A 14,189-nucleotide genomic window follows, 5' to 3' on the forward strand; every position below is an offset into this window, starting at 1 on the left:
ACAACCGAGGACTGGGCTATGTGAGAGCACACAGGCAGGCCGCAACCCCGACCCGCAACTCTGAAAGCCCAGAGCTCGGAAGGAAGAGTTTGCTCCCAACTGGACCTGGCAGCAATGCTAACCTGAACCCCCGCGGGCGTACTCGCGGCCCTCCCTCCTGGAGCGTGACCGTTAGGTTCAGCCGTGGAAACCTGCACTTGGTTACGGGACGCAGCCCCAAAGCTTGCTGGGGGTACTAAATTCTACAACACGTTTGGCCCAAGTGTCTCACGTGAGGGATTCTGGAGCTCAGAGCAGCAAATGTTCACGGAGCATTTACTCAGTGGCGGGCTCTGCACTAAGGGTCTCATGTAAATCCAAATAACGGGTATTAGCTCAGCTCAGTACAACAGCGAGGCCGGCACCTCCCCGCTCTTAACAGACGAGGACCCTGAGCCTTAGAAAAGTACACGAACATGACTCTGACCTCACAACTCACGAGCAAGAGCGCTCCCGGCTCAGGGCCCCTGGCTCTGGACACAGGACTTTTATCTGAGAGTCCTAACAGGGCTTCACCGCCACAGTGGATGCTGCCAGTTCACGGGGACCCCAAGCCTCGGCGTCACAGCTGGCATCAAGCCTGGCCACGGAAAATGTTCAGAACCGCAGAGGCACTCGGGCAGAGGTTTCGAGGGGAGCTCTGCTCCGTGGTGCACAGCCAGCCCAGCTGGGACACGCCAAAGCCGCGACAGAACCTCCCAACCCGGGAAGACGGAGGAGGATGAGGGCTGTCAAGTGCCGCTTTGCCAAGGGCTCACGCACCTGCAACTGCTTTATTGTCTCCCCTCCCTTGCCGATGACCAGCCCCACTTTAGACGCAGGGATGAGAATCTCCTGGATCGTGCTGTTGCCGTCTATGTCATTATGAAAGCCAGGTCCATTCCGACAGCGGTCCACAATCTGTCCCAGGAGCCGTTTGGCTTGTCTTTGGGCGGGAAAAGAACCACAAGAGAGCCAGCATTAAATGAATGCGCTAGGCGCCCAGGAAGGGGAAACAGCACCAGGGGAACACGCGAAGGAGTCAAGGCAGCCCTCCATCCAGCTCCAGCTCCTGCCCTCACAACCCGGGAGGTCTCTGCCATCCGCCACGCTACTGGGCTGGAATTTAAAAGCAACGCACACGCAACAGCAACGTTCCAACACAGCCCCTCCACGTCTGCCCTCTGCTTGCACTTGTGTCCCGCGTGCAAGCCACAGACACGCCTGTCTCCGACTCGAATGTCAGTGCCCTGGTGGCAGTGTCCACCTCTGAGCCCTCTGCATCTCCTGCTGCTCCCCGATCCAGCGTAACCCCTCTCACAGAGCATACGCTCAACAGACACTTGTTAAATAAGGGCAGGAGAGAAAGCAATGAGAAAGACGGGAAGAGAGAAAGCAAGGGTTAGTAATCATCATTTGAATTCTCAAACTCCAAATTTCTTCTCCACAACCAACCAGACTGCTCGATGACTCCTAAGCTACGGCTACGAATCACCAGTTTGGTTTCAAGGGGTGGGAAAAAAAGGAGGCAGGGCCCTGGTGCAGCTGTACAGTCATAGACACCTGCTTCGTGCTTTTCATGTCAGATTGTCAAGAGCCTGCATTTCACACGGGATTTTATGCTCGCTGACCTGGAGACTGGGGAGGGAAATGGCAGTGCTGAAATAGCACCACCCAGCCTACCGAGGTCATCTGTTGGGCCAATTTCCTTTTCTGCACCAGAATTTCCCCTGGCCGTTGTTTGCAGTATTTATTCTTTAAATCACCACGCGCAATCTACTTTGCGGTTCTTCTAACAGGGAAAAACGCAGCTCCTAATCAGGTTGGCTGTGCTGCGCGCTGAAGCACAACTGCCCCCAGAGTTATAACCCCACCGCCGCCGCCGCCCGGGTGGAAGAGGAAGTGTGGAGGTCGAGAAGAGCAGGAAGAAAGAAGCGAACGGCAGGACATAGACGTTGCCTTCTGTAGTCTTGAGCCTTTGTGTATCTTCTCAGTTACAGCAGCTTTTTAATATTTTGCTTGTGTACTAGATTAACCTGTGTTGGAAGAAAAGTGCCTTGACTGCAGCAAAAGCATCCTGCTTGCCCTATAATGCACACCTGCCAGTGATATTTTTTCTGGTTCACTGCTTTCAATGTTACAGCAGAACAAGAAAATTTAAACTCATCTAGACTCCCTGTGAAATGGAAACAATAAAACAGCCCTACCTATCGAGCCAGACATAATCTCAGCGCCCCTGTCCCCAAATGCAACGCTACTCGGCAGACTGAAAGAGGAAGGAGAGCAGACTCTATAAGTTAGTACCTCCCCGTTCCCCAGGGGCTTCTTGGATTTACGAGGCCTGCCTCTGGCACAAGGCTCCAGACATGCGTGCACCAGGAGAGCAATGCTAGTCCTAAGGCTGCAGCAAGGGCCCCCAAAGTCCAAACACCCTCTGGCCGGTGCACACGGCCCTCTGGGTGGAGCAACGGCCACAAAGACTAGGTTCACTTGGTTCACAAACATCACAAGGGCGACGGGATCAGCCCCAGGCAAAGGCCTGACGCCAGGACTCTCAATGCTTCCCAAAGCGAGAGGCTTACTGCTCCAGCCCTGCTCAGGTAAAGGAGCTATTAACACGGAAGAAGCCAGTTGATGAGCGTTCAGGCAGAGGGTGAAAGTACACTCTCGAGGACCTGGTTTATGAATCAGATGTCATAGGACAGCTGTGAGAAATTCTGTGGGGTTTGAAAAAAAGGTGATACCTTATGTGTTTAAGGTAACAGAACAACTCCCCTGGCGTGGCAACCTCCCAGATCCTTCTCTAAGGAAGCACCTGCTTTCGTGGCCAGATTGCAGCACAGATCGACAGTGTTCAGTAACAATTCTGCCCTTCCATTTCTCCCCATCTGGGGAAGGAGGAAGAAGAGTGAAAGGAAAAAGTAAATAAAATAAACTTACTCAATACTTTCTGGGGTTCCGGTAAGTACACAGGGCCTCTCTGGAATCCCAGAACTCTCTACAAGAAGAATCAAGAAGATGAGGTGTGTTGGTGAGCAGCAGGCAGCCGTGCACTTCGCCTCTGTGCACAGACTGTCTCGTGGGCTGGTTCCTACGCCAGCCCCACAGCAGGCCCGGCTCCCAGAACAAGACAGCTTGCTTCCACTTGTGGAGACAATATCAAGCTGCTAGCTCCACCCTAGATTCTCCAAATGAAAACAAGTCCTGCAGGGGAAGCTGGGAGGACGCAGCAGAGGTCTCTGAGCTGGTCCTGATTCCCAGCCTCGGCTTCACATCTGACCCGCTTGCGTGCTAGAAAGCGCCAGAGTCACTTAACCCACTGTTCCTCGGTTTGTCCATTTGCAGTGCAGTTTAATGGTCATCTGTTTGCAGCTCTGAGGCACACTCGTAAGGAATTTAATGGCACGCACATCAGAGTTATGGCCAGTAACTGCACGAACACTTCAAGAGAACAGTGACACCCGCGTGGAACTGGTTCCAGGCCGTTTGACAAGAGAGGGAAAAAATCTTACTTTCCAACTCCACACACGACGCTTTATTTTGTTCCTAAAAAACAACTGCCTCTGAAAACTCATATTCAAAAAAAATTAAAGAGAAATAGCTAACAGCAGTAACTGCCTTCAAGACACTGTACTAAGTATCTTTTAAAACGACAAACATTTCTGTGGTCGGATGTCCTCCAAATCCCATCCTCTGCTGTGGAAAGAGGTCAAACTCAGATGATGAAACTTATAAACGAAAGTAAAAACTCTTCTTCCTCAGTTTGTCTCTCTCCATATCCCATGGTCAGAAGGCAGCAGGCTGGGAAAGGTCCTGAACTGTGTTTAACACATGCTAATTTAGCCAGAACCTTCAGCTGGCCTCTTTCCACAAAGGGCAGGGACGGTCTAATCCAGGGGAGCTGGCGAGCAGTCCCCAGGCGTAAGCCCAGAGCCCCAGGACCCGTCCAGGCCCCACTATGTCTGGCATAACATTCTGGTGCAGAAAACAGAGGTCCTGGACCAGCAGGTGTTTGGGAGGGGCCGCACCGGGCCCAGAGCGGCAGAGGGTCTTCCCAGAGGCCAGGCGGGCGGCATCATCTCTGGGCCCCACTTCTGCTCTGGTTTTTCTGGTTCTCGACTGGGAGAGGTCAGCTCCAAAAGTGCAAGGAAAACAGCAATCACATATACTTACCCAAGCCCCTAAACTTCTAAGCAACAAGCAAAGGTACTAAATATGAAAAACTCTGGAAAAAAAAGACTGATTTCTACCAAACTGAGATCTATGAAAAAAAAAAAGTAGCCCTTACCCGAGGCAATCTGAATTTTGCAACCAGATTCTGCTTGAATTCGTGAAATCTGCTCACCTCCCCGGCCGATAACTGAAACAAATTAAACAGGGTGAGAACGTGCCCCCTTCATTCCATATTTAACCACACATGCGTGACAATTAATTCAGCAAACATTCACACTTGGCTCACAGCACAACAAATCAGGTTGGCCTCAGCGAGCCCACAGGAACTGCATGTGAAACAGCTGACGACACGGGGTTCTCTAGCTCAAGTGGGGGCAGGGGGGACCCAGGGCCCAACCTTCCGGTCTCCCCCTCAGCCTGGAGAGTCCTGCAGCGCCCCAGGGCTCCAGAGAACACCGTGTGCAGAGCATTCTACCACGGGTGACGCTCAGACTAAGAGATTAAAATGAAAATAAGGGACAGAAATGAGGGGAAAAGGAGATAATGTGGATACTTACTAAATCCAACCATTTTATCAGGCACTTTGAATTCTTCTGTTATTACTGCCCTAAAAACAAAGAACATTTTGGAAAAATACACAGAATAAAGAATTCTGCAGTCATTTTCGGTTCCCCGAATTTCCCATACTGGCCATGTTAGAAGATAAAGGCTTAAAAGAAATCATGCCAATTTGGCTAACAAGTCCACAGCCACCCACAAAGACTGTCATCTAATGAACCTTTTGGTCCATCACTCCTTGAAAAGATCCAAGCCCCCCCTTTCCTTGTGTCAGAGGAGGAAACCTCGATTTTTCTCATTAAACCAGCAACCGCACTAACAACTGCCTTTGCTTCCTACAGCTCCCCCCTCAACATTGCTGAACACCTGAAGGTCCTCTGGGGAGTGGGGGGCGTTGTACACGTCTAGTCGCGTCTCCCTAGATGAAGAGGGACAGCTGCTCTTCAACAGTCCTCGCTTCCCAATATTTTCACTGCTTTCTGGCCTCCCTCTTAGTGTGAGGCGTCCCAAATGGAACCGGTATCCAAGCGAGGCCTAATCACTGCGGACCAGTACAGGATCACTACCTTGCTTACTTGGCAACATACTCGTGTTAAATGCTACACCATCCATTACATGCTTTTTTTTTTTTCTTTAAAAACAAAAACAAAAACAACTACTGCACTGGCTCTTTCAAACAAATCTTCAGATTTGCTGTATAGTGTATTGTGGACAATATCCAATTTGCCCAACACCCCAGAAAGCAATTAAATCTAAACATTTACCTTAGGAGGAAGCTAAATGCAAGTAGTTTAAAAAAAAAAAAAAGGTAAGCATTTTTAAACATCTCTCACGCAGCTGGATATGTACCCATCGTGGAGAGGAGTGAATAAAGTGCATGTTTTCAGGGCAAGCGCAGCACTCAGAAGAAATGCAATATCATAAACAGCACTGCCACTGTATCATTCTGATGCGAGCAACAGTCTTCTTGTGTTTACATCCTCAGACTACATATGCACAGGGCTTATATCTCTACCTCTTGGGATATCCAAATTCGCACCAAAATCAGGCAATTCCCGGCTTCCCGATCAGTAAGAGTGTGGCTCTTAATGCCAAGGCTCAGCTGGCCTAACAGTACGTCGTACAATAGACAGGGGGTCCCTGTTGGGATGTTTCCTGATGGTGGTGAAGGGTAACAGTGCTCCTGTATGTGTAGCCACCAAGCTGCTGCTCACACGCAGCACAAGCTGTCTACTCTCAGGAAACAGTACTGGGGAATTTACTAGAAGGGGTTCAACACCAGCACGACTCAAAACTCAGGCAGTTCCTCAGCCCGCAGGAACAATTTCAGCAGACTCTCTCTGAGGAAAAAACGTATTAGGATGAACCACTTTGGGCTTCCTGGAAGACAAAGCTCTATTCTAAATGCAAGGCTGAAACTGGTCTAATGCACAAAGTATAAACATTTTGGAAAGTAAAATCCTGATTAACCATGGCTTTATAGGAAAGTTACGTTTGATACTGACACAACCTCATTTCCACGACTATATTTTAATTCATTAAAAAACAAAGCAAACAAAGAAACAATAACTAAAAAACTCCAGAATAGATCTTTTGGTTATCTGATGCCTGGTGATTTCTAGAAACTCCTGAACATTTGCACAGAACACAAGAGGATATAACTGTATCATTGCTGATGAAGGTTAAGGATAACATGTTACAGTAACAAATACACAGCATAAAATTTCACCCCTTAGGGAAGAGAAGCCTTCCTGGCTTCTTGTATATTTTTTATCCTTTTTTGAAGGAGAACATTGTGACCACAAATATTCCATCTTACAGACTGGTCTTTTTAAAGCCCAGAGGTCTTTGTCTCTCTCTAAATCCTCAGTGTTTAAGGGAACTCTGTGAGGGGAAACTAAGGAAGGGAGTCAACCGGGCAGCCATCCAAGGTTCCGCGGCGAGGCCTCTCACTGCAGTGGGGGACCCGGGCTCCCGCCTCCCACACCGTGATGACTGGAGCAACACAAGCTCCATCTTGTGAAAGCCCAGCAAGTCACACTTCTTCAGCACAGCTTTGCTCAAGCAAAGAGGCTAGGGTCCATAAAACAAATACTGGGAAAACCATCCAACCAGGAGGACAATTCTCACATTCTCTACGTTTAAATTCCACGTATGTGGGCAGAAAGAGCAGCGCCAGCACCCCAGCAGTCTTCTAAGTTTACAGACGGTAACGGCTGCTTTTTAATACCTCGTATTAGTTTCTCCCTTCAGCTTACACTGTCTTGGAAAGGACTACAAAAAAAGTTGAGTCTTAAGGAAATCTGGCCCATGTTTTTTCACACTCTCAACCTCGGACTTTCTAACACTCTAGTACAGATGGTGGATCAATAAACAATTAGAAATGATCAATAAATAATAAAACATAACCCACTGCTTACCTTTGATGTACCAAGGCCCCTAACTGGTTACCTACTGTGGCAAAGAGAAAGAGAAAAGAAAAATCAAAGCATTAGCACGGATAAACTAACTTCATCCTTACACGAGTTCTTACCATTTCAGGGGGGAAGAAAAAGAAAGGCAGAAAGAAAGCAAACAGTAATTTAGGCTCAGTGGCTGAAATGAATGCATTTTATGATATGAAACAGGAGGGGACGTCATGATCAACACAGTCTCTAACTCAGTGTACAGCTGAACGCAGGATAAGAAATTGATCTGTGTGTCCACATGCTGAGAGGCCTGGGAGAAAATCCTGCTCGCCTAAATCCGCCTCTCTTCCTACCTCCCTCCCGCTTGGAATCCAAACTCGATGTAAAGATGGCAAGGGTCCCTTCTTTCTCTATTTAAAACAAATGAGAAGATTTAACCACCCAGCTCGGAAGCATTGCTAAAGACTGCTCCGTGGCAGCTGCAGTCACTAAGAAAGTGCACATATGTTCCCGCCAGCCGTGCCATGGGGCACCCCCCCCCCCACTCTCCCTACCCTCTCAAGAGCGTGAGCATCTCAAGGAGAGGATCTGGCCTCCTCCCTCCCCGGGCCTTTTCGCTGAGCCACCACCGCCGTCTGTATACAGTGGATACTAAGAGTGAGCAACCGCCTTTCAAGCCCGTTTTACAGAGACAACGGTGCCCAACAGGCTCTAAGGATGAAAACCAACTCTGCAATCACATCCCCACAACACCATTTCATCTACGCTTTTTGTTCGTTTCTCCTCTTTCAGCCATTGATGAGTGTCTCCACCAGCCATCAGCAAAAAAATGATTCTGTGGTGTTCCCCTTTTGGAAAATGCAGCCCAGGAAACACGGTCAGCAGACAACAAAAAAGTATAAATCCTAACTGTCTTACAAGGAATTGAATGAATCTTACAATATGCTAACAAGAGCATTCAAAAATATGTCTCTGGGGAAAGTTATAAGAAGGACAGATATGCGATAAGTGGGGAAGGATCAATTACATCAACCTCAGAACAAAGACTGAAATGGCTCGACATCCGAAATCCAGGTCTACAATATAGCTCTTCTTTCTGCTTGAACTTAACCCTGTCATTCTCTGACCGGGGAGGAGCTGGTCATAAAAACGACAAAGGAAAAGAAACCAGATCATGATGTTTTAAAAGGAGAATAAAAAGCACGGAGAAACATGCTAGCAAACAGTACATGAAGCTATTGAGTCAATACCATATTTCTCCTGGATCAACAGCAACATAATGGTCTACAGCCAAAATACTGACATTACATACTATTAACCTGCAATTGTTTTTTATTGAATCTTAAAATTTTCTTTTTGCATTTCCAGTTTGAATAGGACAAACGCCCTCACCTGGGATAGGCAGTGTTCATGATTTCCATTCCACGTGAAAAGTGGACCTTGTGAGAGGAAACGCCCACACCTAAGGCAGTGGGTATGAAAACAACAGACTGAAGGAGAAGGTCCACGACAGAGTGTTGCCGAGTTTGGCTGGCTCCCTGTTCCTACTGAAGGGTCAAGCTCAGCTTCCCTGCTGACTGTCAGAATTCTTCTCTTAGGGGTAAAGAATCCAGGGAAGACAGAGGAACTAAAATGTCCTGAAATGATGCAAACACAGAGGAGAGGTGCCCAGTCCCCAAACGCAGCAACGTGGCCGGACCTTGGCTCCTGGTCTCCTGTGCTATTTGGTAAGAGGTGTCAAAGGGCTGACGACTTTCTGATATTTCAGCTGGAAAAGCCGCAGAAACACAGTAAAGGGCTTCACTACCATAAAGAACTTCACGAGATTCACGAGAACATTCAGAGGGCTCGTGGTCAAAAGCCATTTGAAATTTTGTGCTCATCAGAAAAAGGAAATTCCCTTTTGTTGGCAAAGTACGTGTGACGGGTGTCGTGCACACCGTATCATTTCTGACAGCCAACTGCTCTGCTGCCAAGTGGAGGTGCCTACAGAGATCGAAAATAAAAGCGCACACACCACCATCCCACAAATAGACGGACTGCTGAGAGCCACGGCAGCGAAGAATGAAATCAAATTCAAATCCAGATCCAACTCTTTGAGTTGGTGGACTCTTAAGCAGGACAAATTGTCTCCCTCCTCCATGCAAATGCTGTAGCCTGAGGCTGCAACACCATTTAAAGTTCCATTCCCTTCGGAAACATTCCCATTTGATGCCTAAAAATGAAAACCAGCAGTTAGATAAGGGGCACTGGGCACTCGTACAGCAAACCGCTGACGTCCGACTGACTCCACGAATAGGGGGCCTTCTCTGCGTCAGGATGAAAAGGGGTCAGGCGAGGGAGGCACGTGGGAACGCCTATCAAGCTCAATTTATGGTAACTACTGTCATTTTACTGTAAAAAAAGAAAAGTGCTGAATAAAATCAGTCCTATTTCCTGTTAATGGCACCTGCTGGTCGACCCTGGTTCAGCCTGCCTCCGAAGTTCCCCTCGGTGCAAACGCGCACAGGTGTGGTTCTCATGTATCCTGCGCGCTATGTAATGGGAGGCCAGCCAGGCGATGGGAAGATGAGCTTCCTAGAGAAAATATTCACGCTACAATATGAGAAATCCTTTCTGAAGAGTAATCCTCTGCCAGTTTCAATCATGATCTTTGAAAAACATAAGGCACTGGACACATGTCTTCCCCATTAGTGAGGAGGAAAAAAAAGTCTCCATTTTCTTCCCCCCCAAAGAAATGCTATCGAAAGATCGCTGGGGAACACACCCAGCTTTATAATACACAACCATCTTAATGGTTATCCCCTCCCACTCCCCTTCAAAAAAGCTCAAGGGACAGAAGCGTCCGTAATCCCTCGTCACAGTGCAGACAACAGGCCAGCCCCCCCGCACAGAGCAACAGACCTGCGGCAGGTGAGCAGGCGGGTCCGGAGAGGAAGTGCCGGCAGTTCTTACGTGATCCATGACCAGCAGAGCAAAGCAATAAAACCAAACCTTCCTCTTCAGCCTCTGAACACAGCCCTCCTGCGCCTGTGCTTGGATTCCAGTCTCCTCGACTCTGACCGATGCCTTTCCAAGCCCCGGTTAAGGGCAGTGAGACTTGCAGTTAGCTGCAGGGACATCTGCAGTTTCCAAGGCATTTTTAAAAAGCTTTTCTGCCAAGGACAATACGAAGGCTTCCTGTGTTCTAAGGCAGCAAGCCCCATCCCAGAGTCACAACACACTGACATGCTAAATTCAGCTGAAAGTCCCCAGACACATAATCTGTAACTAATTTGGCAAATTATTATTTTTTAAAGGAGAGTAAATCCAAGTTTATCTCAGTAATGTCACTTTCACTTGCAGTTGACATGCTCTGTGAGTGGAAAAAGACCACGACTAGCTTCAAAGGCTGCTCCTCTAGGTGCCTCCCCTGCAAGAACCCACTTAGTCCTACGAGAGCCCTGCGAGGCAGATGCTGTTACTACCCGTCCCACTTGACCGATGGAGGCGCGATCACACCCAAGACCTCAGAAAAGGGCACAGGTGAGCGAGTGCCCGTGCCCACGTGACCTCTGCACCGTCACGCCTTTCCGGCGCTGGGCACTGTGCCGGGTCCTGGGCGTGAAATGGTGAACGAGGTCATCTTTGCCATCAAGGTGAGAGTCTCGTGGGGAAAGCAGACGGCTCTGTGATGAGCAGCAACGTGCCCTGGTCCGCAGGAGTGCAGAGGTGTTAGGAATCCCACCTGCACCGCCCCCCGCAAGTTCCAGTGCTCACCCAAGGGTCTCAGGAGAAAAGTTAAGAGGCAAAATAAAGGGTATGATACTTATTGACAGCACTTTGCCTTATTTTCATTTCATCCAGCGGTTATGAAATCAGTTTAGGGGGTCATGACCAGCTTTATTAAAAAATGAAATAGAAAACAGAAGGGACCATGTATATTAAGGGTATGTATTTCATTAAGTTTTAATTTCAATTACACATGTGATTTTAGTATGTGTGTAGTAACTAGTTCTGCTGGAGATATGAGTATTCCTTACATTGTGAGTAGTATTTTAAAAGTGTGAAAATAACTTCTTACAATCCTGATGATAATTCCATGAGGTAAATATTATCTCCATTTTACAGGCGAGGAAACAGACTTAGAGAAGTGAAGCAAGCTGCCCAAAGCCACACAGCTAATAACACGCACAGCTGGGATTCAAACGCCCAATTCAGACCCTGGAGTCTCCATTTTCAAGCATATACCCTATTACAGCGAGTGAGACAGAGACCCGGGTTCAAGCCTGCCTTCTGCCACCTATCAGGTACCCGCCCTTGGTCAAACCACTTCTCCAGACACCTCTACAATAAGGGGCTCAGGCTCCAGGGCTCCTTCCGGCCTCTTCTTATTTTGTATGGGCCCTCCCACCACTCCATCTCTAAACCCTGGCGATCACTAATCTATTTTCCGTTGCAAAAATGTCACGTAAGTGGGATCATACAGTATGTAACCTTTTGGGGTTGGCTTTTTTCACTCAGCGTAATTTCCTAGAGATCCACCCAGGTGGCTGCAGGTAGCAACAGTCTGTCCCTTTACACTGCTGAGTGGTACTCCACAGAGACCGTGGAGGTACCAGGTCGTTAACGAGTCACCTGCTGAAGGACATCTGGGCTTCAGTTTGGGGCTCTTATGAATAAAGCTGCTATGGAGATCTGTGGGCACGTTTTTGTGTCAACACAAGTTTTCTTTTCTTGCGGATAAATGCCCAGGAGTGCAACCGTGGCCTGAATGGTAAGTGCATATTTAGTTTTGCAAAAAGCTCATCAGGGGGCTTCCCTGGTGGTGCAGTGGTTAAGAATCCAACTGCCAATGCAGTGGACACAGGTTCGAGCCCTGGTCCAGGAAGATCCCACATGCCGCGGAGCAACTAAGCCTGTGCGCCACAACTACTGAGCCTGCGCTCTAGAGCTCGCGTGCCACAACTACTGAAGCCCGTGCACCTAGAGCCCGTGCTCCACAACAAGAGAAGCCACTGCAATGAGAAGCCCACGCACCACAACGAAGAGTAGCCCCCGCTCGCCGCAACCAGAGAAAGTCCACACATAGCCATGAAGACCCAACGTAGCCAAAAATAAAAACTAAAAAATAAATAAAGTAATAATAATTTTAAAAAAGCTCATCAGGTGGTTTTCACATACAGCCAGGGTCAAGAACCACTCTGGGTCATATATTCCCTAAAAGAATTTTGAAAAACTATGAAACCCTTTTGATTTGACAATTAAGTTATTTTCCTAGGTTAATGGGTGCAAATAGTACATCAGGTATTGTATATGGCTTCAGTTATATCTCTGCTGCAACACTGATACTACAGATTTAGCTCACTTATTTTCATGGAAGATGTCTACGATTTCATCTACTTGGCTAAGCCAACTGTCAAACCAACCAGTCAGATCATACTTTGCCAGGAAAAAAAAAACTCACTTCCCTTTTCCAACTCACACATGTGTTAATATGCACTCATGTGACTACAACTCACTTCTGAATGACAATCCTAAAACAGATGGATCAGATGGGAGCAGAGGAGGGGACAGCATGAGCCTTTTTGCCATGAGCTGTTACCTGGATAAAATAAAAATCAGATCCTGACCCCTTTAATATTTCTTACCAAGACTCTCATGCTTTTATCATCTTGGGATTCCCCACTCAGAATCCTGGACTCACCCCCTTTGAGGCATCTGAGGATTTTACCGCTCTTGGTGACGAACCGCCATAAACTAAGGAAGGGCGATGTGAAAAGGGGCACGGAAAGGAGAAGGCCCACGTGGCACCCCCAGCTGAGGCGCAATTCTCAGAGAGATCCATTTTAGGGGAGAGGGTGCACAGAAGTGTAAGAGCTGGAGAAGGATCCCGTGAACCTGTCCACACCCACCTAACCCTGGGAGGACAACATGCACCCCAGCTTGAAGACTACTGCTTGACAACACCCCTGATTTACTTTCCCTACTTTGTAAAAGGCAGATCTTCCCCCACCCCCTCCAACTCTCAGGGACCAGGTTTTAGTCTGGGCTCTTCACCCCTGCAGCATCATTATTACCCCCCACACAGGGCGAGTATGAGCATCTCTGAGATGCATTTTTCTCTCTTTCCAAAGTAGAGGCTCTGGCCCTTGCAGGCTTCTGCCTGAGGTGGTGCAGGCTCCGTGCCTGCAGCTAGCTGCACGGATGCCCCTGCCATGCAGCTGCAGGCACACTGGCCCGCACCACTCCCGAGCAGGGGCACCTCTCATCCCTCTTCTCTCTCTGAACGTCTGGAATTTAAAACATTCTTTCCTCCTCACTCTTTTTCCTTCTTCTCCTTGCCCTATGCCACAAGTGCTGAAATAAAACTTGGAAAGGACCGTGGAGATATTCTATTCCGATCTTCCTGTAAATCATTCATTTGGTAGTACCCCTAAGAATTCTCCTTCCTTCATTCCACAAGAAGACCAGAAAGTGTGGTAAATCTAAGATGGTACTACGTGTAAGTATCAAAGGTAAGTCTCTGGTAGAAAAGGCAGGTGTATTTTCAAAGTCACTAGCGTCACACTCTCCGCCCCCCCAACCCCGACCCTCTGCACTGGCAGGAATGGTGGTGCTTTATTCACCCCAAGTTCTGATTTTGGTGCCACTCTTTACAGAGAAGACGGGAAGAGAGTGTGGTCTGTTTGAACTAAAAAAGCTCAAGGGGACGCGATTACCTAAAACTCTCCCAGAGTAAAAAAAAAACTGGAGAAGATGCCCTCATTGCCCCTTGCAATACGGCGGGGACAATGGGAAGAGCGCCTTTTCCATCTGTCAACCAGCTCTACGTAAACAGCAGAAACCACTTGTTTTCTCCAGCAGTCTAGACAGAGAGTGGAACCTGAGACAAGGAGATTTGTTTAAGGAAATTAGGGGAGGGGGGACCCTCCGTACACCCTCCTAACTGACGATTAAGCAAATGTTAGAGTTAATCATTTGACAAGGCCGATTTGAGATCAGAGGTTGGCAAACTACGCCTGAGGGCCAGCTTTCCACTTCTGTAAACAA

At 48.1% G+C, this 14,189-nt stretch overlaps 1 protein-coding gene across 5 annotated transcripts in view; it reads right to left on the minus strand.

Annotated features, from left to right (window-relative positions):
• FUBP3 (far upstream element binding protein 3) overlaps positions 1-14,189 on the minus strand; it is a 49,490-nt gene that overhangs the window by 19,173 nt on the left and 16,128 nt on the right. For 4 of the 5 annotated variants that reach the window (XM_059072532.2, XM_067040491.1, XM_067040492.1 and 1 more), the window contains 5 exons: positions 7,170-7,203; positions 4,749-4,798; positions 4,307-4,378; positions 2,959-3,016; positions 802-964 (listed from right to left, as the gene is read on the minus strand). In XM_059072532.2, coding sequence (XP_058928515.1) covers positions 802-964; positions 2,959-3,016; positions 4,307-4,378; positions 4,749-4,798; positions 7,170-7,203 — 377 coding nt within the window. The remainder of the gene's footprint in view (positions 1-801; positions 965-2,958; positions 3,017-4,306; positions 4,379-4,748; positions 4,799-7,169; positions 7,204-14,189) is intronic. The other variant, XM_059072533.2, reaches the window with a different exon arrangement.

Source organism: Kogia breviceps, chromosome 8, assembly GCF_026419965.1.
Source record: "Kogia breviceps isolate mKogBre1 chromosome 8, mKogBre1 haplotype 1, whole genome shotgun sequence".
Taxonomy (NCBI): Eukaryota; Metazoa; Chordata; class Mammalia; order Artiodactyla; family Physeteridae; genus Kogia; species Kogia breviceps.